The sequence below is a fragment of the Myotis myotis genome, unplaced genomic scaffold, assembly GCF_014108235.1.
Source record: "Myotis myotis isolate mMyoMyo1 unplaced genomic scaffold, mMyoMyo1.p scaffold_m19_p_4, whole genome shotgun sequence".
NCBI classification, from domain to species: Eukaryota; Metazoa; Chordata; class Mammalia; order Chiroptera; family Vespertilionidae; genus Myotis; species Myotis myotis.
This window is the reverse complement of record NW_023416346.1, coordinates 80,521,650-80,544,120: the sequence shown is the minus strand read 5'-3', so window position 1 is coordinate 80,544,120 and position 22,471 is coordinate 80,521,650. Positions and strand designations below refer to the sequence as shown.

Here is a 22,471-nt window from a genome sequence, read left to right as displayed (position 1 = left end):
TGGTGGGTACTGTTCGCAGCAGTGGTGTCTCCTCTGGCTGTTAGGTGAGGCTGCTCGCACAGCTGCTGTTCCTTGGACAGGGGTGGGCTGATCACGGGGCTGCTGCTCTTCAGGTGGGGGTGGGTTGAGCGTGGCTGCTACTCCTTGGACAGGAGCGGGCTGTTCACATGGCTTCTGCTCCTCAGATGGGCATGGACTGCTCACGTGGCTGCTGCTCCTTGGATCGGGGTGGGCTACTCATGAGGCTGCTGCTCTTTGGACAGAAGCAGGTTGCTTACAGGGCTACTGCTCCTCATTCGGGTGCAGGCTGCTCATGCAGCTGCTGCTGCTCAGATGGGGGACGGGCTGCTTGTGTGGCTGCTGCTCCTCGGACGGGAGTGAGCTGCACATGCGGCTGATGCTCCTCAGGTGGGGGCCGGATGCTCACCCAGCTGCTGCTCGGCGGACAGATGCAGACTGCATGTGTCTGCTGCTCCTTGGACCGGTTTGGGCAGTGCAGGGCTGCTGCTCCTCAGATGTGGTTGGTCTGTCTGCTTGTGTGGCTGCTGTTACTGCATTTTAAACTTGTATATAGGATCCCTTGGCTGCGAAGCTTTGCTTTCCCTATATGTGTGAGCTTAAAATTATTGGAGCCATCATTCTTCATTGCTTCCAGCATAACTTGTTGAAGTGACAGAAATGTATTATCCAGTATTTCGGGAGAAATATTATCAAAGGCTAATACGGTGCCTCTTCTGCTAAGAGGAATATGTCTAAGTTTTTCAAGTTTTTCTCCATAATCTTTGCATTTACGTCCACAGTTTTGTTTTTTCAAAGAATCGACATTAGCATAAGATTCTCCTTGACAATTATTTTCGGAAGCACGTTTCCAAATTCTTGATATGGTCATTCTGTTGCACTTAAATTGTTTTGCAGCTAACGTAATTGCACCTTTTTGCAACTTTTCCTTTTTCTTTTGATGCATCAAGAACTGGACAATTGCAACTTGATCTTTGCTTGAAAACTCTCTTTTTTTCTTCTTTTACAATGGATTGATATTCAACTGAAATAAAACAATTGATTTCGATCAGCGGATGAAATTAGAAAAATAGTTATAATTCGTAATAATTAGATTAACCTAAAAATTGAAAGATGTGTCAAAACAAATGACAGATGTCTTGAAACATTGATTTTGATCGAAGGCTTTGCAATTTTGCGCTACAACATAACTTACAGCTGCATTCGTCAATAATTCCCGTTTATATATTCACTTGCTACTATTATTATGGGTCAGAGTGAGTATTATTTATTACTGTGAGCCAGTGACTGTTCTAAATGTTTTACTTATTCATTCATGTACATTGAGCCCAAGCCAATTCTAGTTCCTGGGGAAATATTCCTTTCATGGAGCTTATACAGGGTGAGACAAAAGTAGATTTACAGTTATTAATACACAAAACACAGAGTTTATCATTGTACTAGAGGCCCAGTACACGAAATTCATGCATGGAGGGCGGGGGTTCCCTCAGCCCAGCCTGCACCCTCTCCAATTGGGGACCCCTTGGGGGATGTCCAACTGCCGGTTTAGGCCTGATCCCTGTGGACATGCCTCTTGCAATCTGGGACCGCTGGTCCTAACTGCTCACCTACCTGCCTGATCACCCCTATTTGCCTCTGTTTGCCAGTCTGATCACCCCTAACTGCCCTCCCCTGCCGGCCTGGTTGCCCCAACTGCCCTCCCCTACCGGCCTGATCTTGCCACCAATGGCCCTCCCCTGCTGGCCTGATCTGGCCCCCAACTGCCCTCCCCTGCCGGCCTGATCTTGCCCCCAACGGCCCTCCCCTGAAGGCCTGATCTTGCCCCCAACTGTTTTCCTCTGCTGGCTAATTTGGTTCTGATTGGTTGGTTTCAATGCCAGTCAGCATCAAAAGCTCTGCCTGCTAGGCAGCCATTGGCTCCCCAGAGCACCCAGATTTGGTTCTGATTGGGCAGTTACTATGCCAGTCAGAGTCAAAAGCTCCACCTCCTAGGCAGCCATTGGCTCCCCATAGCACCCAGATTTGGTTCTGATTGGGCAGTTTCTATGCCAGTCAGCATCAGAAGCTCTGCCTCCTAGGCAGCCATTGGATCCCTACAGCACCCACATTTGGTTCTGATTGGTTGGTGTCTATGCCAGTCAGCGTCAGAAGCTCTGCCTCCTGGGCAGTCATTGGTTCTTCACAGCATCCACATTTGGTTCTGATTGGTTGGTTCCTATGCCAATCAATGCCAAAAGCTCTGCCTCCTAGGCAGTCATTGGTTCTTCATAGCAGCCACATTTGGTTCTGATTGGTCAGTTCTTATGCCAGTCAGCGTCTAAAGCTCTACCTCCTAGACAGCCATTGGTTATTCACAGCACCCAGATTTGGTTCTGATTGGTCAGTTCTTATGCCAGTCAGCATCTCCAGGCCTATCTGTGGGCCTGATCAGAGAGGTGGGGCTGAACAGTAGCCCCTCCAGCCAGGAGAGAAAGAAAGGCCCAGCTGCTGGTGAAGCTTAGAAAGACAGAGGGAGAGAAAGAGAGAGGCAAGTACTGATCTACAGCTGTCACTGAGGCTGTGGATCAGACCCTGCCTCTCTCTCTGGGTCTCAGCCCCCTGGACAGTCAGTGCTGGGTCGCCAGGCTGCAGTGGGGCAGTCAGTGCTGGGTCGCCACAGCAACCCAGTGTTGACTGGAAAACTTCCATGTTGGTCAACCTTCGGTTGTGATCGGCCCTGGCATTTTATATATTAGGATTATTATTTTTAGTTATTGTACATGAACAAGTGTAAACCTACTTTTGTCCCACCCTGTATTTGACCTAACTTTATCCTCACACAATAAAAGGGAGGCACTGTACATATCTTCATTATATAAAGAAGAAAAGTGAGGTTTAAAGCTGTTAAATAACTTATCCAAGGTCACAAAGCTCAGAAGTTGAAAATTAGAATTCTATGTCTGGACCATGACTCCAAAAGCCATTGGTTTAGACCAGGGACTGGTGAAAGAGTGATACATGTAGTTTTTTGTGTCTGCCTTCTTTCACTGAGCATGTTTTCAAGGTTCATCCATGCTGTAGCATGTATCAGTACTTTATTCCTTTTAATGGCTGAATGATATTCTATTTATGGATATATAACTTTTCATTTATCCATACATCAGTTGGTGAACATGTGGGTTGTTTCTACTTTTGGGCTATGATGAATAATGCTGCTATAAAATTTTGCATACAAGTTTTTATGTGAACATATGAGGTTATATACCTAGGAGTGGAATTTCTGGGTCATGTGGTAATTCTATGTTTAACTTTTTTGTTTGTTTGTTTTTAAATTTTATTTTATTGTTTAAAGTATTTTTGAAGAACTGCCAGACTGCGTTCAAAGAGGCTGTACCTTTTGACATTCCCACCAGCAATATATGAGGTTCTAATTTCTCCACATCCTTGACAACACTTGCTGTTGTCTATCTTTTTTATTACAGCCATTCTAGTGAGAGTGAAGCTATATTTCATAGTGGCTCTTATTTGCATTCCCCTAATGCAGTGATGGTGAACCTTTTGAGCTCGGTGTGTCAGCATTTTGAAAAACCCTAACTTAACTCTGGTGCCGTGTCACATATAGAAATTTTTTGATATTTGCAACTATAGTAAAACAAAGATTTATATTTTTGATATTTGTTTTATATACTTAAATAACATTTAACAAAGAAAAATCAACCAAAAAAATGAGTTCGCGTGTGACCTCTGATATGTGTGTCATAGGTTCGCCATCACTGCCCTAATGACTAGTTGAACATTTCCTCATTTGCTCATTGGTCATTTATATATCTCTTTGAAGAAATATTAATTCACATTCTTTCACTCATTTTAAAATTGGGTTATTTTTTATTATTATTAAATTGCAAGTGTTTTAAAATATATTCTGAATATAAGTCCCTTATCAGATGTATGATTTTCAAATATTTTCTCCCATTCTGTTGGTTGTCTTTTCACTTTCTTGTTAGTGTTCTTTTAAGCACAAAGGTATTTAATTATGATGAAGTCCAATTTATGTATTTTTTGTGGTAAGAGCATTATCTGTTTTTTCTTTGGTAGCTTGGGTATTTGGTGTCATATCAAAGAAATGAATAAAATGTTATGAAGATTTACACCAATATTTCTTCTAAGAGTATTATAGTTTTAGCTCTTACGTTTTGGTCTTTGATCCATTTTGAGTTCATGTTTATATATGGTGTGAGGCAAGGGTCCAACTTCATTCTTTTGCATGTAGACATATCCAATTGTCCTAGCAGTATTTGTTGAAAAGATTATTCATTTCCCATTGAATAGTTTTGGCACTCCTATAAAAAGTCAATTGGGATGCGAGGACGATCTAGCTGCAACATCTGCCACCCCAACGATCACCAGGGTTGATTTGGCTGATCTGGCTGGCTAGGCGGGTATATACCTCCTTCCTCATCAATCCATGTGCCCAGTACCATTGTATACCAGGGGTCCTCAAACTACGGCCCTTGGGCCACATGCGGCCCGCCGAAAACATTTATCCGGCCCGCCGGGTGTTTTTGCCGCCGCTGTGTGCATAGGAATTTGTTCATAGTTTTTTTTTTAAACTATAGTCCAGCCCTCCAATGGTCTGAGGGACAGTGAACTGGCCCCCTGTTTAAAAAGTTTGAGGACCCCTGGTCTAGACTATTGTAGCTTTAGAGTAAGTCTTGAAATCAGGAAGTGTGGATCCTCTAACTTTGTTCTTCCTCAAGATTGTTTTGGATATTCTGGGTCCCCTGCATTTCCATATGAATTTTAGGATCAGTTTGTCAATTTCTTTTTAAAAAAAGGAAAAACTAGCTGGTATTTGGATAGGGATTATGTTGAATTGATAGATCAATTTTGGGAGGATGGTCACCTTAAGAATATTAAATCTTCCAATCTGTGAACACAGATGTCTTCCCATACATATAGGCCTTCCTTTATTTCTTTCAACAATATCCTGGTATTTTCAGTGTACAAGTCTTACACTCCTTTTGTGAAATATATTTATAAGTATTTAATTCTTTTTGATGCTACAGTAGTAAGAATTTTCTTAATTACCTTTTGGATTGTTCATTGCTACTGTATGAAAATACCGTTGATTTCTAAATATTGATCTTGTCTTTAGCAAATATTCTGAATTCATTTTTTAAAAAAAGACAATTTTTTAGAGCAGTTTTTTGTTCACAGTAAAATTAAGAACAAGGTATAGAGATTTCCCATAAACCAACTGCATACACACATGCATAACTTCTCTCATTATCATCATCACCTACCAGAATGGTACATTTGTTACAACTGATGAACCTGCATTGACATCAATTATCACTCATTGTCCATAATTTATTCTAGGATTCACATTTGGTGTACATTCTATAGGTCTGGACACATAATGACATATGACATATATTCATCATTATGGTATCATACACAGTATTTTCATTGCCTTAAATATCTCTATTCTCTTCCCATCAAACTCTTCTCCCATCCTCAATCCCTGATCATTTTATTGTTTCCATAGTTTTTCCTTTTCCAAAATGTCATAGAGTTGGAACTGTATAATATGTAGCCTTTCAAACTGCTTCTTTCACTTAGTAATATAAATTTAAAATTTCTTCAAGTCTTTTCATGGTTTGACAGCTCATTTCCTTTTAGTGCTAACTAATATTCTATTGTCTGGATGTACCACAGTTTGTTTTTTTGTTTACCTAGTAAAGGACATCTTGGTTGCTTCCAAGTTTTGGCAATTCTGAATAAAGCTGCTCTAAATATCCGTGTATAAGTTTTTATGTAGACATAAGTTTTCAACTCCTTTGAGTAAATACCAAGGAATATTTGCTGGATCATATGGTAAGAGTATGTTTAATTCTGTAAGAAACTGCCAAACTGCCAATGTGGTTGTACCATTTTACATTTTCATCAGCAATGAGTGAGAATTCCTGTTGCTCCACATCCATGTTACAATTTGGTGTTGTCAGTGTTTTGGATTTTGGCTATATGAACAAACTTTTTTGTGTACACCTTAGCATTTTCTCTCTATATAAAATCATATAATCTGTAAATAGCCACAGCTTTACTTTTTCCTTTCCCATCTGGAAAGGAAATTCCTTTTATTTCCTTTTCTCCAATTGCCCTGGCTAGAATCTCTAGCGCAGTGTTGAGCAGAAAAGGCAAAAGTGGACATCCTTGTCTTGTTTCTGATCTCAGGAGGAAAGCTTTCAGTCTTTCACCTTTTAGTATGATATTACATGTAGATTTCTGATGGATGCCTTTTATCAGGTTGAAGAAGCTCCCCTGTATTCCTAACTTGTGTGTTTTTATGATAAAAGAGTATAGGATTTTGTCAAATGGTTTTTCTGTGTCTATTAAGATTATGTTTTTGTTTTTTATTCTATTTATAGGTGTACTAATTGCTTTTCAGATGCTACAATGATGTTGCATTCCTGGAATAAATTCTACCTGGTCATGGTGTATGATACTTTTTATATGTTGTTTGCTTTGGTTTGATAGAATTTTTTGAGAATTTTTGCATCCATATTCAAAAGAGATATTGGTCTGTAATTTTTGTGTGTGATATTTTTGTCTAGTTTTGGTATCAGGGTATTTCTGGTTTCATGAAAGAGTAGTGTTAAGTCTCTAAATGTTTGGTAGAATTAACCAGTGAAACTTTAAGTACCTGGGGTTTTCTTTGTGGGATTTTGAAAATAAAATTACTAATTCAGTCTCTCTTACTTGTTATAGGTTTATTTAGGTTTTCTATTTTTTTTTTCTTGAGTTACTTTCTATAGTGTGTGTCTTTCTAGGAATATGTCCATTACATCAAGCTTATGTTATTTATTGACATACAGTGGTCCATAATATTTGCTTTTTCTCCTTTTTATTTCTGTAAGATTAATAATAATATTCCCCACTTTCATTTCTGGTTTTAACATTCTAAATCTTCTCCCCACCCCGTCCCATCCCTTGATCAGTCTATCTAAAGGCTTGTCAATTTTGTTGCTCTTTTCAAAGAATCAACTTTTGGTTTTATTGGTCTTTCTCTATTGTTTTTTTATTCTCTACTTATTTTTTGCTCTAATTCAGTGGTTCTCAACCTTCTGGCCCTTTAAATACAGTTCCTCATGTTGTGACCCAACCATAAAATTATTTTCGTTGCTACTTCATAACTGTAATGTTGCTGTTATGAATCGTAATGTAAATATCTGATATGCAGGATGGTCTTAGGCGACCCCGGTGAAAGGGTCGTTCGACCGCCAAAGGGGTCGTGACCCATAGGTTGAGAATCGCTGCTCTAATTCTGATCATGGGTATACTTTGTTTTTGCATTTTACTTCATTGTGCTTCATGGATATTGCCTTTTTTTTTTTTTTTAAACAAATTAAAGTTTTGTGGCTCCGTGCTATTTTTCCAACAGCATTTGCTCATTTTGTGTCTCTGTGTTACATTTTGGGAATTCTCACAATGTTTCAAACTTTTTCATTATTATTATATTTGTTATGGTGATCTATGTATGATAAGTTACCTTTTTCAAAAGAGATTTTTAAAATTGATTTTAGAGAGAGTGAGGGAGAGAGAGAGAAACATTGATGTGAGAGAGAAGCATCAATTGCTTGCCTCCCCCATGCACCCCAGGTCACGCCCAACCAGGGATCAAACCTGTACCTGGGTATGTACCCTGATGAGATTCAAACCCACCACTTCTTGGTGTACAGAACAGTACTCCAACCAACTGAGCCACACTGGCTAGGGCTATGATAAGTTATCTTGAATGTTACTATTGTAATTGTTTTGGGTACCATGAACTATATTCATATAAGATAACAAATTTAATTGAAAATGTGTGTGTTCTGACTGCTCTACCAAACAGCCATTACCTCATCTCTCTCCCTCTTGTCCCTATTTCTTGATACACAAAAATATTGAAATTAGGCAAATTAATGACCCTAATGGCCTCTAATGTTCAAGAGAAAGGAAGAATTGCATGTTTCTCATGCTATATAATAAAAGCCTAATATGCTAAGTGTCCTGTTGACCTGCTGGCTGTTCAACCAATCAAAGCGTAATATACTAATGATATGCTAAGGCCCTCAACTGTTCGCTAAGACATGCACTTATCACCAGGGGGCAGACAACCAGTTGCTATAATGTGCACTGACCACCAGAGGGGCAGACGCTCCGACAGGTAGGTTAGCTTGCTGCTGGGGTCAGGCAGATCAGGACTGAGTGAGATGGGTCAGATACACCCTGGGGCCCTCCCATGGTCCCTCCCCGGGCCCTGATCCTGGCCCCGGCTGGCCAACCTCGTGCATCCCTCTCTGGCCCTGATCATGCACTGGTGGGGCTCTTCGGCATGGCCTGCACCCTCTCACAATCTTGGACCCCTTGGGGGATGTCAGAGAGCCAGTTTTGGCATGATCCTACATGGGGAGCGCTGCTCAGCCAGAAGCTGGGATTATGGCTGGTGAGCGCAGTGGTGGTGGCAGGAGTCTCTCCTGCCTCTGCAGCAGCACTAAGGATGTCCAACTGCTGAGAATGGGCCTAAGCCATCAGTTGGACATCCCACAAGGGCTCCTGGGCTGCAAGAGGGCGCAGGCCGGGCTGAGGGAGCCCTCTTCCCCTGAGTGCATGAATTTCATGCACCGGGCCTCTAGCTTTAAATAAAAAGCTAAAAGTTATTAAGCTTAGTGAGGAAGGCATGTTGAAAGCTGAGGTAGGCTGAAAGATAGGCCTCTTGCACCAAACAGTTAGCCAAGCTGTGAATGCAAAGGAAAAGCTCTTGAAGGAAATTTAAACTGCTACTCCATTTTTTTTTGCATGTATCTGATCAAATTTCCCAGCACCATTTATTGAAGAGACTGTCTTGACTCCATTGTATGCTCTTGCCTTCTTTGTCAAATATTAATTGAGCATAATGGCTTAGATCTATTTCTGGGTTCTCTGTTATGTTCCATTGGTCTATATTTCTGTTTTTGTGCCAGTACCAGGCAGTTTTGAGAACTGTGGCTTGGTAATATAGCTTGATATCTGGTATTGTGATCCCTCCAACTTTGTTCTTCTTTCTCAGGATTGCTGTGGCTATTTGGGGTCTTTTTAAATTCCAGTTGAATTTTTGGAGAGTTTGTTCTAGATCTTTGAAATATGCCGTTGGTATTTTAATGGGGATTGCATTGAATCTGTAGATTGCTTTGGGTAGTACGGACATTTTAATGATGTTGATTCTACCAATCCATGAACATGGCATGTTATTCCATTTGTTTATGTCTTCCTCTATCTCTTTTTTCAATTTCCTGTAGTTTTCTGAGTACAGGCCTTTTACCTCTTAAGTTTATTCTTAGGTATCTTAATACTTTGGGTGCAATGGTAAATGGGATTTTTTTTTCCATTTCTCTTTCTCTGAGTTCATTATTGGTGTATAAAAAAGCCATAGATTTCTGGGTGTTAATTTTGTATCCTGCTAAATTGCCAAATTCATTTATTAGGTCTAGTAGTTTTTTGATGGAGTCTTTGGGGTTTTCTATGTATAGTATCATGTCATCTGCAAAGACAGTTTTACTTTTTCTTTTCCAATTTGGATGCCTTTTATTTCTTCTTCTTATCTGTTTGCTATGGCTAGCACTTCCAGTACTATATCGAATAGGAGTGGTGAAAGTGGGCATCCCTGTCTTGTTCCTGTTCTCAGGGGAAATGAATTTAGTTTTTCCCATTTAGTATGATGTTGGCTGTAGGTTTGTCATATAAGGTAAAGTGCTACTCCGGTAAACACACAAATGATCAGAAAGCAAAAACAGACTTACTACTAATATGAAAAACATTTTAGTGGTCTGGAGAAAGATCAAAGCAGTCACAACATGCACTAAGTCAAAGCCTAATCCAGAGCAAGACCCTAACTCTCTTCAATTCTATGAAAGCTGAGAGAGATGAAAAAACTTCAGAAGAAATATCAAGCAGAGGTTGGTTTCAGAGGCTTAAGGAAAGAAACCAACTACATAATATAAAATTGCAAGGTAAAGCAGTAAGTGCTAATGCAGAAGCTGCAGCAAGTTATCCAGATCTGTCTAGGAACATTTATAAAGGTGGCTACACTAAACAACATATTTGTAATGTAGATGAATTAGTCATATATTGGAAGAAGAAGCCATCTAGGATTTACATAGCTAGGGAGGAAAAGTCAGTGCCTGGCTTCAAAGCTTCAAAGGACAGGCTGACTCTCTTGTTAGGGGCTAATACAGCTGGCGACTTTAAACTGAAGCCAATGTTCATTTATTATTTTGAAAAATCCAAGTCTCTTAATAATTATGCTAAATTCACTCTGCCTGTGCTGTATAAATAGAACAATGCCTAGATGAAAGCACATATATTTTTACATGGTATACTGAATATTTTAAGCCCACTGTTGCCAGGAAGAAGAGATTCCTTTAAAAAAAAGTACTGCTCATTGACAATGTACCTGGTCACCCAATAGCTCTAATGGAGACGTAAAATAAGATTAATATTATTTTCTTTTGTTTATTTAAGAAATAGGTTTTTATTAATTTTTAGAGAGAGAGAGAGGAAGGAAGAGGGACAGATAGAAATATTGATGAGAGATGAATATCACTGATCAGCTGCCTCCTGCATGCACCCTACTGGGGATCAAGTTTGCAACCCCAGCATATGCCCTGACTGGGAATTGAACAATGACCTTTTGGTTTCTGGATCAACACTCAATGGCTGAGCCATACCAGCTGGGCAAGATTAACATTATTTTCATGCCTGCTAACACAAAATCCATTCTGCAACCCATAGATGAAGGAGTAATTTTAACTTTCATGTCTTATTTAAGAAATACATTTTGTAAGGCCATAGCTCCATAGATAGTGATTCCTCTGATAGATCTGGACAAAGCCAATTGAAAACCTTCTTGAAAGGTTTCACCACTCTAGATGCCAATAAGAACATTTGTGATTCATGGGAAGAGGTCAAAATATCAGCATTAACAGGAGTTTGGAAGAAGTTGATACCAACCGTCACGGGTGACTTTGAGGGGTTCAAGACATCCATGGAGGAAGTAACTGCAGATATGATGGAAATAGCAAGAGAACTAGAATTAAAAGTGGAGTTTAAAGATGTGACTGAATTGCTGCAATCTTATGATCAAACTTTAATGGATGAGGAGTTGCTTGTTATGGATGAGCAAAGAAAGTGGTTCCTTGCAATTGAATCTACTCCTGGCAAAGATGCTGTAAAGATTATTGAAATGACAACAGAGGATTTAGGATAATTCATAAACTTAGTTGATAAAGCAGCAGCAGGAGAGGACTGGCTCCAATTTTGAAAAAAGTTTTATTGAGGGCAAAATGTTATCAAATAGCACTGCATGCTACAGAGGACATTGGTGGGGCATAATAGTTTTTAAGGGCTATGATAACAAATTACCACAAACAGTGTCTTAAACAATAGCAATTCTCTCACAATTCTGAAGACCTTAAGTCTGAAATAAAGGTGTTATCATGATCATACTCTCTCCTAAAACTAAGGAAGAATCTATTCCCTGTCTCTTAGTTTCTGATGTTTGCTGGCAATTTTTGCAACTCCTTGGTTTGTGGAAGCATAATTCCAACTTCCTTCATGTTAAATCTTTGGCCTCTCTCTTCCAAAGACACTAATAATTGGATTTAGGGCACACCTGGATAATCCAGGATAAGCTCCTTCTTTCAAGATCCTACATTTAATTATACTTTTTACCACATAATGTAATACTCATTCTTTGGCCACATAAATTAATATTCACAGATTCTGGGGATCAGGAGGTGGACATATCATTAGGGCCACTATTTGACCCACTATAGAGGCAAACTTCAGTGGCCAATACATGGAGTGGGAGGTAATGTGGGAAACAAATAGATCTGAAACAGCATTTGTATTTGGAAGATGGGAATGGAAGTGGGAAACAAGAGTAAGCAACACATGGAAGGAACAGAAGGATAGTCTGGGACTCAAAGCATAGACTTTAGAAAGCCACTGTTGCTCTAGCCAGTTTTGCTCAGTGGATAGGGCCTTGGCCCACAAACTGAAGGGTCCCGGGTTCAATCCCCAGTCAAGGCTCAATCCCCTGGTCACAGTGCATGCAAAAGGCAACCAATCAATGTGTCTCTCTCACATCAATGTTTCTCTTTCTCTGTCTCTCCCCCTCCCTTCAACTCTCTAAAAATCAATGGGAAAATATCCTCAGGTGAGGATTAAAAAAGAAAAGAAAGCCATTGTTTTTTGAGCAGAATACAATATGAGTATAATGATTAGGAGCATAAATTTGACAACCCTATTTGCAGCTGGAGTTAGTGAGGACATGGGTAGGAAGAAGATGAATTCAAAATACAGCTATAAAGAATAATTATTTTAATTTTTGGGACAAATCAAATATAGGAAATGAAGGAATTAGTAAGAGAGGCTCACTGGTATTCTGCAAAGTACTTAAGAAGGAGGCAGAGCCAGTTCAAGGTTTCGACATGTTGAGACTTAGACGTTGACATTTAGATGACTTAAGTTTTGTCTTAAATAAACAAAATAGTCACTTTGATTATTTACATGTGAAGTTTGGGGAGAAACATATACTTATAAATGTTTTTCAGTTTATAAGAATAGTGTTGAGATGAATACATTTAATAAATTAAGTACTTTAACTTCCAAAGAGTAGGAAGTATGTAGGAAAATTTTAAAATATTATTTTTATTTATTAACAGGTGAATATTCAACAAAAAGGATTAGTGGGCTTGGTTTAACTGTAGCTCCTATAGTGATATTAATATTACTTCAGTACTCTGTGTTTATGGTAAGTATTTGTTGTTGTTTTAGCATGATTGTGTCCACCCTTTTAACTTAACAACTGCATTTTTAATTTAAATATTCTTTAAAAATTTTTTATATGTTTTTATTGATTTCAGAGAGAGGAAGGGAGAGGGAAGAGAGAGATAGAAACATCAGTAATGAGAAAGAATCATTGATTGGCTGTTTGCTGCACACCCCCTATAGGGATCAAGCTTGCAACCCAGGCATGTGCCCTGACCAGGAATCTAAATGTGACCTCCTGTTTCATGGGTCGATGCTCGACCACTGAGCCACACTGACTGGGCTGATTTAAATATTATTGTATGTTTTTTATTAACAGTAAAAGTTGGTTTATCTCCCTAGCTATTCTTAGTGAAATTTCCCCGAAAATGATTAATTTAAGGTTATATTAGGTTTTCAAACTATTAATTTTGTAAAAACCGATTTTCATATTTATATTTGAATAGAGGCCTGGTGCTGTCTGCCAGGGAGAGACGGCTGGAAATTCAGGTACCCTCTTAAAGGGTCAACACACAAAATTCCCTGTGGAGCCATCCACATTGTGCAGAGGGGGGACAGAGTGGAGTGGAGCTATGTGAGCAGAAGCCAGGATTGGGTGCTCTGGGGTTAGAGCTCAGAAGGCAGACACCCTGGTTTCCTGTGGTGAGTCATTCCCTCACACTGTGGAGGTCATCTTTCTCAGCAGACATTTGCTATACTGGCAGCTTTGCTTGAGGGGAAGACAGGTGACTCATCCTATTGGAAAACACCTTGCCCTAAGGTGCGGAGTTGCTCAGGCCCATTAAGAGACTGAGAATTACAATTAGTCTTCAGGCAGAAGCAATTGTCCCACTCCATTGAAAAACAACAACACTTGCCACACCTCTGGATGATTGCCTGAGGGCAATTCAAGTCAAAATCCTATCAGTCTGAAGACAGAGGTAGTCTTGGGAGGATTTAAGTCTCTACCTGATCTAATTAGTCAGAGACAGCATTTGACACTGTCCTGTACCAGAGACTGAGAGGCATAGCAGATCTACCTAATACAGAGTCACAAACCCAAACAGGCAGCCAAAATGAGGGGACAAAGAAACAACTCTCAAATGAAAGAACAAGAGAATTATCCAGAAGAAGAGATAAATGAAATGGAGATTAGAAATTTATCTGATATCGAGTTCAGAATAATGAACAGCATAAGAAAAGATATAGTAACTATGAAAAGAGAAAAAAAGAATGACATAGCACAAATAAAGAACACAGGGAAGCTGAGGATCAAATCAGTGAATTACAAGACAGGGTTGAAAAAATTACTCAGAGAACCAAAAAGAAAAAAAAAACAGTAAAAAAAAAAACACAGGAGGACAGTTTAAGGGAGCTGTGTTACAATGTCAAATATAACAGTATTTGAATAGCAGGTGTGCCAGAAGAGGCAGAGAGGGAGTAAGAAATAGAGAATGCATTTGAAGAAATAATGGCAGAAAAATTCCCTAACCTGGTAAAGGAAAAAGTCACACAAGTCCAGGAGGCCTAGAGAACCCCAAGTAAGGAGAACCCAAACAGGCCGAGGCACAGGCACATCATAATTAAAACGCCAAAAATTAAATACAAAGAGAGAATCTTAAAGGTGTCAAGAGAAGCAAACTGTTACCTAAAAAAGAGTTCCCATAAGGCAGTCAGCTGATTTCTATTTAGAAACTCTATAGGCCAGAAGGGAATGGCATGAAGTACTCAAAGTAATGAAAAGCAAGAATCTGAAACCAATATTACTACTTCCAGCAAGGCTATCATTCAAAATAGACAGTCAAATAAAGAGCTTCCTGGACAAAAAAAGGCTAAAGCAGTACATCATCATCAATCCAGCATTATAAGAAATGTTAAAGGGACTGCTGTAATGAGAAGAAGAAACATAGAGAGAAAGCTAGGCATACAGAATTAATATGGCAATAAATAAGTACCTATCAATAAAATCTTAAATATAAATGATTTAAATACTCCAATCAAAAGACATAGGGTAGCTAAATGGATACAAAAACATGACCCAACTATATGCTGTCTACAAGAGACCCACCTCAGAACAAAAGACACAAACATGAGAGTGAAGGGATGGAAAAAAAAATTCCATGCAAATGGAAAAGAAAAAAAGCTGAAGTAGCAATACTCATATCCGACAAAATAGACTTCAAAATGAAGGCCATCACAAGAGACAACAAAGATCACTACATAATACGAAAGGGATTGATCCAGCAAGAGGATAAAATCCTGGTAAATATGTATGCACCCAATATAGGAGCACCTAATTATACAAAAAAATGTCTAGAGGACTTTAAGGGAGCGATTGATAATAATACAGTCACAGTAGGGGACTCAAACACCCCTCTGACTTCACTGGACAGATCTACAGGCAAAAACTTAACAAGAAAACAGTGACTCTAAACCAGCAGTTCTCAACCTGTGGGTTGCGACCCCTTTGGTGGTCGAACGACCCTTTCACAGGGGTCACCTAAAACCATCCTGCATATCAGATATTTACATTACGATTCATAACAGTAGCAACATTACAGTTATGAAGTAGCAATGAAAATAATTTTATGGTTGGTTCACAACATGAGAAACTGTATTTAAAGGGCCAGAAGGTTGAGAACCACTGCTCTAAAGGATACACTGGATCAGATGGATTTAATTGACATTTATAGAACATATCACCCCAAAGCTGCAGAATGTACATTCTTCTCAAGTGCACATGGATCATTCAAAAGATAGACCACATGTTAGGAAACAAAACAATTCTCCATAAGTTCAAAAAGCTTGAAATTATATCAGATCACAGTGGAATGAAATTAGAAATCAACTACAGTAAAAACCCCCAAAACACATGGAAGCTAAATAGCATGTTACTAAACAATAAATGGGTTACTAATGATATCAAGAAAGAAATAAAAAAAAACTTCCTGGAAACAAATGAAAATGAACACATAACAACCCAAAACCTCTGGAACACAGCAAAAGCAAACCTGAGAGGGAGTTCATAGCACTACAGGCCTACACCCTAAAACAAGAAAAATTAGCAATAAACTATTTAGCCCTACAGCTTAAGAAATTTAAAAGAGAACAACAAGAAGAGCCCATTATCAAAACAACAAGAAAACCCACTGCATGGAAGAACATATTTGACAATGTTATCTACAATAAGGGTTTAATCTCCAAAATTTACAGGCACTCATACAACTTAACAAAAGGAAGATAAACAACCCAATCAAAAAATGGGCAATGGACCTAGATACTTTTCAAAGAGGACATTCAGAAAGCCAAGAGACATATGAAAACATGCTCAAAGTCACTAATCATCCTAGAGATGCGAATCAAAACAACAACGAGGTACCATCTCACACCTGTCAGAATGGCTATCATCAACAAATCAACAAATGACAAGTGTTGGCAAGGATGTGGAGAAAAAGGAACCCTCATGCACTGCTGGTGGGAAGTCAGACTGGTGCAGCCACTGTGGAAAACAGCATGGAGTTTTCTCAAAAAAATAAAAATGGAACTCCCACTTGACCCAGTAATCCCACTTCTAGGAATATATCCCAAAAAGCTAGAAACACCAAAAAGAAAGGATATATGCACCTCTATGTTCATAGCAGCACAATTTATAATAGCTAAGATTTGGAAACAGCCTAAGTGCCCATCAGCAGATGAGTGGATTAAAAAACTGGTACATCTACACAATGGAATACTATGCTGCTACAAAAAGGAAGGAACTCCTATCATTTGAAACAGCATGGATAGACCTGGAGAGCATTATGCTAAGTGAAATAAGCCAGTCACAGAAAGATAAATATCACATGATCTCACTCATTTGTGGACTATAATGAACAACATAAACTGATGAACTAAAACAGATCCAGAGACAGAGAAGCATTGATCAGATCGTCAAACCTTAGAGGGAAGGTAGGGGAGGGTGGGGGTAAGGGGGAGAGATCAACCAAAAGACTTGTATGTATGCCTATAAGCAGAACCAATGGACACCGACACCAGCGGGGTGTGTGTGTGTGAGGGAATGAGCAGGGAGTGGGGGAAACAATGGGGAAATAAGAACACATATGTAATACCTTAATCAATAAAGAAAAAGAAAAGCTCAGAGTAATTAGAAGGAGGGAAATAATAAAGATTAGAGCAGAAATAAATGGCATAGATACTAAAAAAAAAAATCAATGAAACCGAGAGCTGGTTCTTTTAGAGCAGTGGTTCTGAACCTGTGGGTCACGACCCCTTTGGCGGTCAAATGACCCTTTCACAGGGGTCGCCTAAGACCATCCTGCATATCAGATATTTACATTACGATTCATAACAGTTGGAACATTACAGTTATGAAGTAGCAACGAAAATAATTTTATGGTTGGGTCACAACATGAGGAACTGTATTTAAAGGGCCAGAAGGTTGAGAACCACTGTTTTAGAGGATAAACAAAATTGATAAACTGTTAGCTAGACTCATCAAGAAACAGAGCAGACCCAAATAAATAAAATAGAAAACAAAAGTGGATAAGTAACCATTGACACAACATAAATACAAAGGATAGTAAGAAAATACTATGAACAACTATATGCCAATAAACTGGACAATGTGGATGAAATGGACAAATTCCTAAAAAATACAATCTCCCAAAACTAAATCAGGAAGAATCTGAAAACCTGAGTAGGCCAATAAGAATGGATGAAATAGAAGCAGTAAAAAAACAAAACAAAACACAACAAAAAACTCCCAGCAAACAAAAGCCTGGGTCTGGATGGCTTCACAGGGGAGTTTTACCAAACATTCAAAGAGGAACTATCACTTTTACTCCTCAAACTATTTCAAAAAATCCAAGAGGAACAAACACTTCCAAGCTCTTTTTATGAGGCCAGAATTATCCTAATTCCAAAACCTGATAAATACACTATAAAGAAAGAGAATTACAGGCCAATATACCCGAGGAACATAGATGCTCAAATACTCAACAAAATATTAGCAATTTGGATCCAGCAATATAACAAAAAGATCATATAAGATGACCAAGTGGGATTTATTCTGGGGATGCAAGGCTGGTATAATATTTGCAAATCAATAAATGTGATACATCACATAAGAAAATTGAAAGACAAAAATCACATGATCATATCAATAGATGCAGAAAATGCATTTGACAAAATTCAACATCCTTTCTTGATAAAAACTCTCAGCAAAGTAGGCATAGAGGGAACATACCTCAACCTGATAAAGGCCATATATGACTAAACTACAGTCAACATCATACTCAGTGGGCAAAAACTAAAACTATTTCCCCTAAGACCAGGAACAAGACAGGGATGCCCACTTTCACCAGTCCTGTTCGACAGAGTACTGGAAGTGCTAGCCATAGCGATCAGATAAGAAGAAATAAAAGGCATCCAAATTGGAAAAGAAGAAGTAAAACTGTCATTATACACAGATGTCATTATATTGTACATAGAAAACCCTAACATCTCCATCAAAACACTACTAAACTTAATAAAAGAATTTGGCATTGTTGCAGGTTACAAAATTAACACCCAGAAATATATGGCCCTTTTATACACCAACTAGTAGCCCGGTGCATGAAATTTGTGCACATTAAAAGGGAATTAATTGCCCTAACGACAAAAACAAAATACCACGTGCGGGCATGTATGTACAGTGCTATTGAAAATTCATGGCCCATGCGCAGAAGTTGGTATTTTGTGGAAGAGCCACACTCAAGGGGCCAAAGAACTGCATGTGGCTTGCGAGCCGCAGTTTGCCAATGACTGCCCTAACTAGTTTGGCTCAGTGGATAGAGCATCGGCCTGTGGACTCAAGGGTCCCAGGTTTGATTCTGACCAAGGGCCTGTACCTTGGTTGTGGGCACATCCCCAGTGGGGAGTGTGCAGGAGGCAGCTGATAGATGTTTCTCTCTCATCGATGTTTCTAACTCTCTATCCTTCTCCCTTCCTCTCTGTAAAAAAATCAATAAAATATATATATTTTTAAAAAAAGGGAATTAATTAGTGTAGATATTTTGATATTGCTATTTGCCCTTTCTCTATAATAGAAGTGTGAGAGGTGAAAGGAAATTAGTAAGATATATATGAAAATAATATATAAGTTTATTCATAAATAAACAGTAACAAAAGGATATAACAAGAGGCATGATATAAAAACGACAAAAACATGATATAAAAACAACAAAAACATGATATGAAAACAAAAGTGATGCAAACAATGACTGATAAAGTGATTCAACTTATTCTACTATCTCCCTGTACACCACATTAAGAGTGAAAACACTTTCAGAGTGCTTGACTAATTTCCCTTGTGATGAAGTATTTAGAACTTTAACTGTAACGTCCCATGCTCTTCAAACTCAAGAGAAAGCAACATATAACTGACCATGTGCGAAAACAGGTTTAGGTAGGAATATTTCTACTTTGTGTAGAGTTTGTCCTTGTGATTTATTAATAGTCATCACAAATGCTGGCATCACGGCAAACTGTCGTTGAATCAATTTAAATGGGAGGCCAGTGTCAGATGGGGACAAATCAATTCTTGGAATCAGAACAACCTCTCCCTCTGCAGATCCTGTTAATACTTCAGCTTCGATAATGTTAGGTCATAATCTATTGATAATAAATCTGGTACCATTACAAAGACCCCATTTACTATTGAGATTTCTCAATAGCATGATGATTGCACCCACTTTCAATTTTAATTTATGACACGGCATTTCCAAAGGAGTAATACTATTAAGAAATTCGATGGGAAAATTTTCCTTTTCAGCATCATCTGTGGAATCAATGGAATCATCACTCAAATATGTGTGAAAATCTCCATCAAGTATATCCAAATTTTCTTCATTTAATTTTTGAACATGCTCATTTTTTGGACAAAGAATTGCACGTTTAGATATCTAATAAAAGAGAAACATGCAAATTGACTGTACCACCACTACACTCACAAGCCACGCCCACAAGCCAATCAGAGCCACTATATGCAAATAACCCAACCAAGATGGAGGCTCGCAGCCATGGAGCTGGAGTAAGCAGGAGGCTTGGTTGCCCCTGGCAATGGAGTAAGCCAAGCTTCCCTCCTGGCCGGCTGTGGGCTCCACTCAAGGCAACAAAATTTCAATTATAGAAGATAAACAAACCCCAGATATCTGCTTCCAGCCAGCCTTTACTGGGAGCTTGTGTGGCTGGGGGCCGTGGCCAGCCTGCAAACAGCCCTCAGCCCCTCACCCAGGCTGACCAGGCACTCCAGTGGGGACCTCCACCCTGAAGGGGGTGTGGCCAGTCTGAAAATGGCCCTCAGCCCCTCACCCAGGCTGGCCAGGCAAACCAGTGGGACCCCCATCCTGATACGGGACACCCTTCAGGGCAAACCAGCCGGCCTCCACTCATGTACCAGGCCTCTATCCTATATAATAAAAGGGTAATATGCAAATTGATCCTAACAGCAGAACGCCTGGGAATGACTGGTCACTATGACACACACTGGCCACCACGCTCAATGCAGGAGCTGCTTCCTGGTGGTCAGCGCACTCCTAAAGGGGGAGCTCTCCTCAGCCACAAGCCAGGCCGAAAGCTGCCAGTACAGCAGTGGTGGTGGGAGCCTCTCCTGCCTCAGCAGCGCTAAGGATGCCAGACTGAAGCTTAGGCCTGCTTCCCACTGGCAAGTGGACATTCCCCGAGGGCTCCCAGGCTGCCAGAGGGATGTCTGACTGCCAGCTTTGGCCCAATCCCCTGGGGAGCGGGCCAAAGCCAGCAGGTGGACATCCCCCAAGGGGTCCAAGACTGCGAGAGGGTACAGGCTGGGCTGAGGGACCCCCCCAAGTGCACACATTTTTGTGCACTGGGCCTCTAGTATTTTTAATATTATCTATAGCAGTGGTTCTCAACCTTGGCTGCACATTAGAATCACCTGGGAAACTTTTTAAAATCCTGATTCCTGGGCCCCATCATCCAGAAATTGTTTCTTTGTTATGGGGTGGGGCCACAACATTAGTAACAAAGAAACAATTTCTGGAGGATGAGGCCCAGAAATCAGGATTTTAAAAAGATTCTCAGAAAATAAAAAATAAATAACAATAACAATAATAATAAAATAATAATAATAATAAAGATTCCCAGGTGATTCTATTGTGCAGCCAAGGTTGAGAACCACTGATATATAGATATAGTATTTCCAAAGGTAGCTTCAATAATAGATCCATTAAAAATCATTTCACTTCCACGCTCCACTCTGAGGGTGGGTTCCTGCCTGAAAACTCGCCCTGAGGGCTGGTTCCTGCCTGAAACCTCACCCTGAGGGCAGGTTCCTGCCTGAAACCTCACCCTCCAGGAAACAGCTGGGGGAGTGCGCAGCTGTTTCCAAGATGACCTCTGGAGGACTGATTTCCTTCCGGTTGGTCGCAGTTCTGGCTGTGATGTTACACCCAGGGTTTTTATGTAAGTAGATAATGAACTCACAGAAAGAGAAACTAAAAAAAAATCCAATTTACCATTGCAACATAAAAATTAAGATACCTAAGAATAAACTTAACTAAGGAGGTAAAAGACCTATACTCAGAAAACGACAGGACATTAAAAAAAGAGAAAGAGGAAGACATAGACAAATGGAAGAATATACTGTGTTCGTAGAATCAACATCATTAAAATGTTCATACTACCCAAAGCAATTTATAGAATCAATGCATTCCCCATTAAAATACCAGTGGCATATTTCACAGACCTAGGACAAACTCTCCAAAAATTCAACTGGAATGAAAAAAGACCCCAAATAGCTGCATCAATCGAGAAAGAACTACAAAGTTAGAGGGATCACAATACTAGATATCAAACTATATTACAAAGCCACTGTTCTCAAATTGCCTGGTACTGGCACAAGAACAGACATAGACCAATGGAACAGAACAGAGAACCCAGAAATAGACCCGAGCCATTATGCTCAATTAATATTTGACAAAGGAGGCAAGAGCATACAATGGAATCAAGACAGTCTCTTCAATAAATGGTGCTAGGAAATATGGTCAGATACATGCAAAACCGTGAAACTAGGTCATCAACTTACACCATACACAAAAACAAACTCAAAATGGTTAAAGGACTTAAATGTAAGATGGGAATCCATAAAAATCATAGAAGACTCCATAGGCAGCAAAATATCAGACATATGTTGCAGCAATAGCTTTACCGATACAGCTCCTAGGATAATGGAAAGTAGGGAGAAAATAAACAAATGGGACTATATCAAAATAAAAAGCTTCTGCACAGCAAAAGAAACCATCAACAAAACAACAAGAAAGCCCACTGCATGGGAGAACATAGTTGCCAATGATATTTCAGATAAGCGTTTAATCTCCAACATTTACAGGGAACATATGCAACTTAACAAAAGGAAGATAAATAATCCAATCAAAAAATGGGAAAAGGACCTAAATAGACACTTTTTGAAAGAGGACATACAGAAGGCCAAGAGACATATGAAAACATGCTCAAAGTTACTAATCATCTAAGAGATGCAAATCAAAACGGCAATGAGGTACTATCTCACACCTGTCAGAATGGCTATCACCAACAAATCAACAAAGACAATTGCTGGCGAGGATGTGCA

At 39.4% G+C, this 22,471-nt stretch overlaps 1 protein-coding gene across 4 annotated transcripts in view; it reads right to left on the bottom strand.

The window, feature by feature from the left end:
• The window catches only part of HDAC8 (histone deacetylase 8), a 438,053-nt gene that overhangs the window by 82,577 nt on the left and 333,005 nt on the right, over window positions 1-22,471 (bottom strand). The window contains exon 10 of one of the 4 annotated variants that reach the window (XM_036304602.1): window positions 302-1,042. The exons of the other annotated variants lie outside the window; for them this stretch is intronic. Coding sequence (XP_036160495.1) covers window positions 1,022-1,042 — 21 coding nt within the window. The 3' untranslated portion in view covers window positions 302-1,021. Of the gene's footprint in view, window positions 1-301; window positions 1,043-22,471 lie in introns of those variants that run through there. 4 annotated transcript variants of the gene reach the window in all.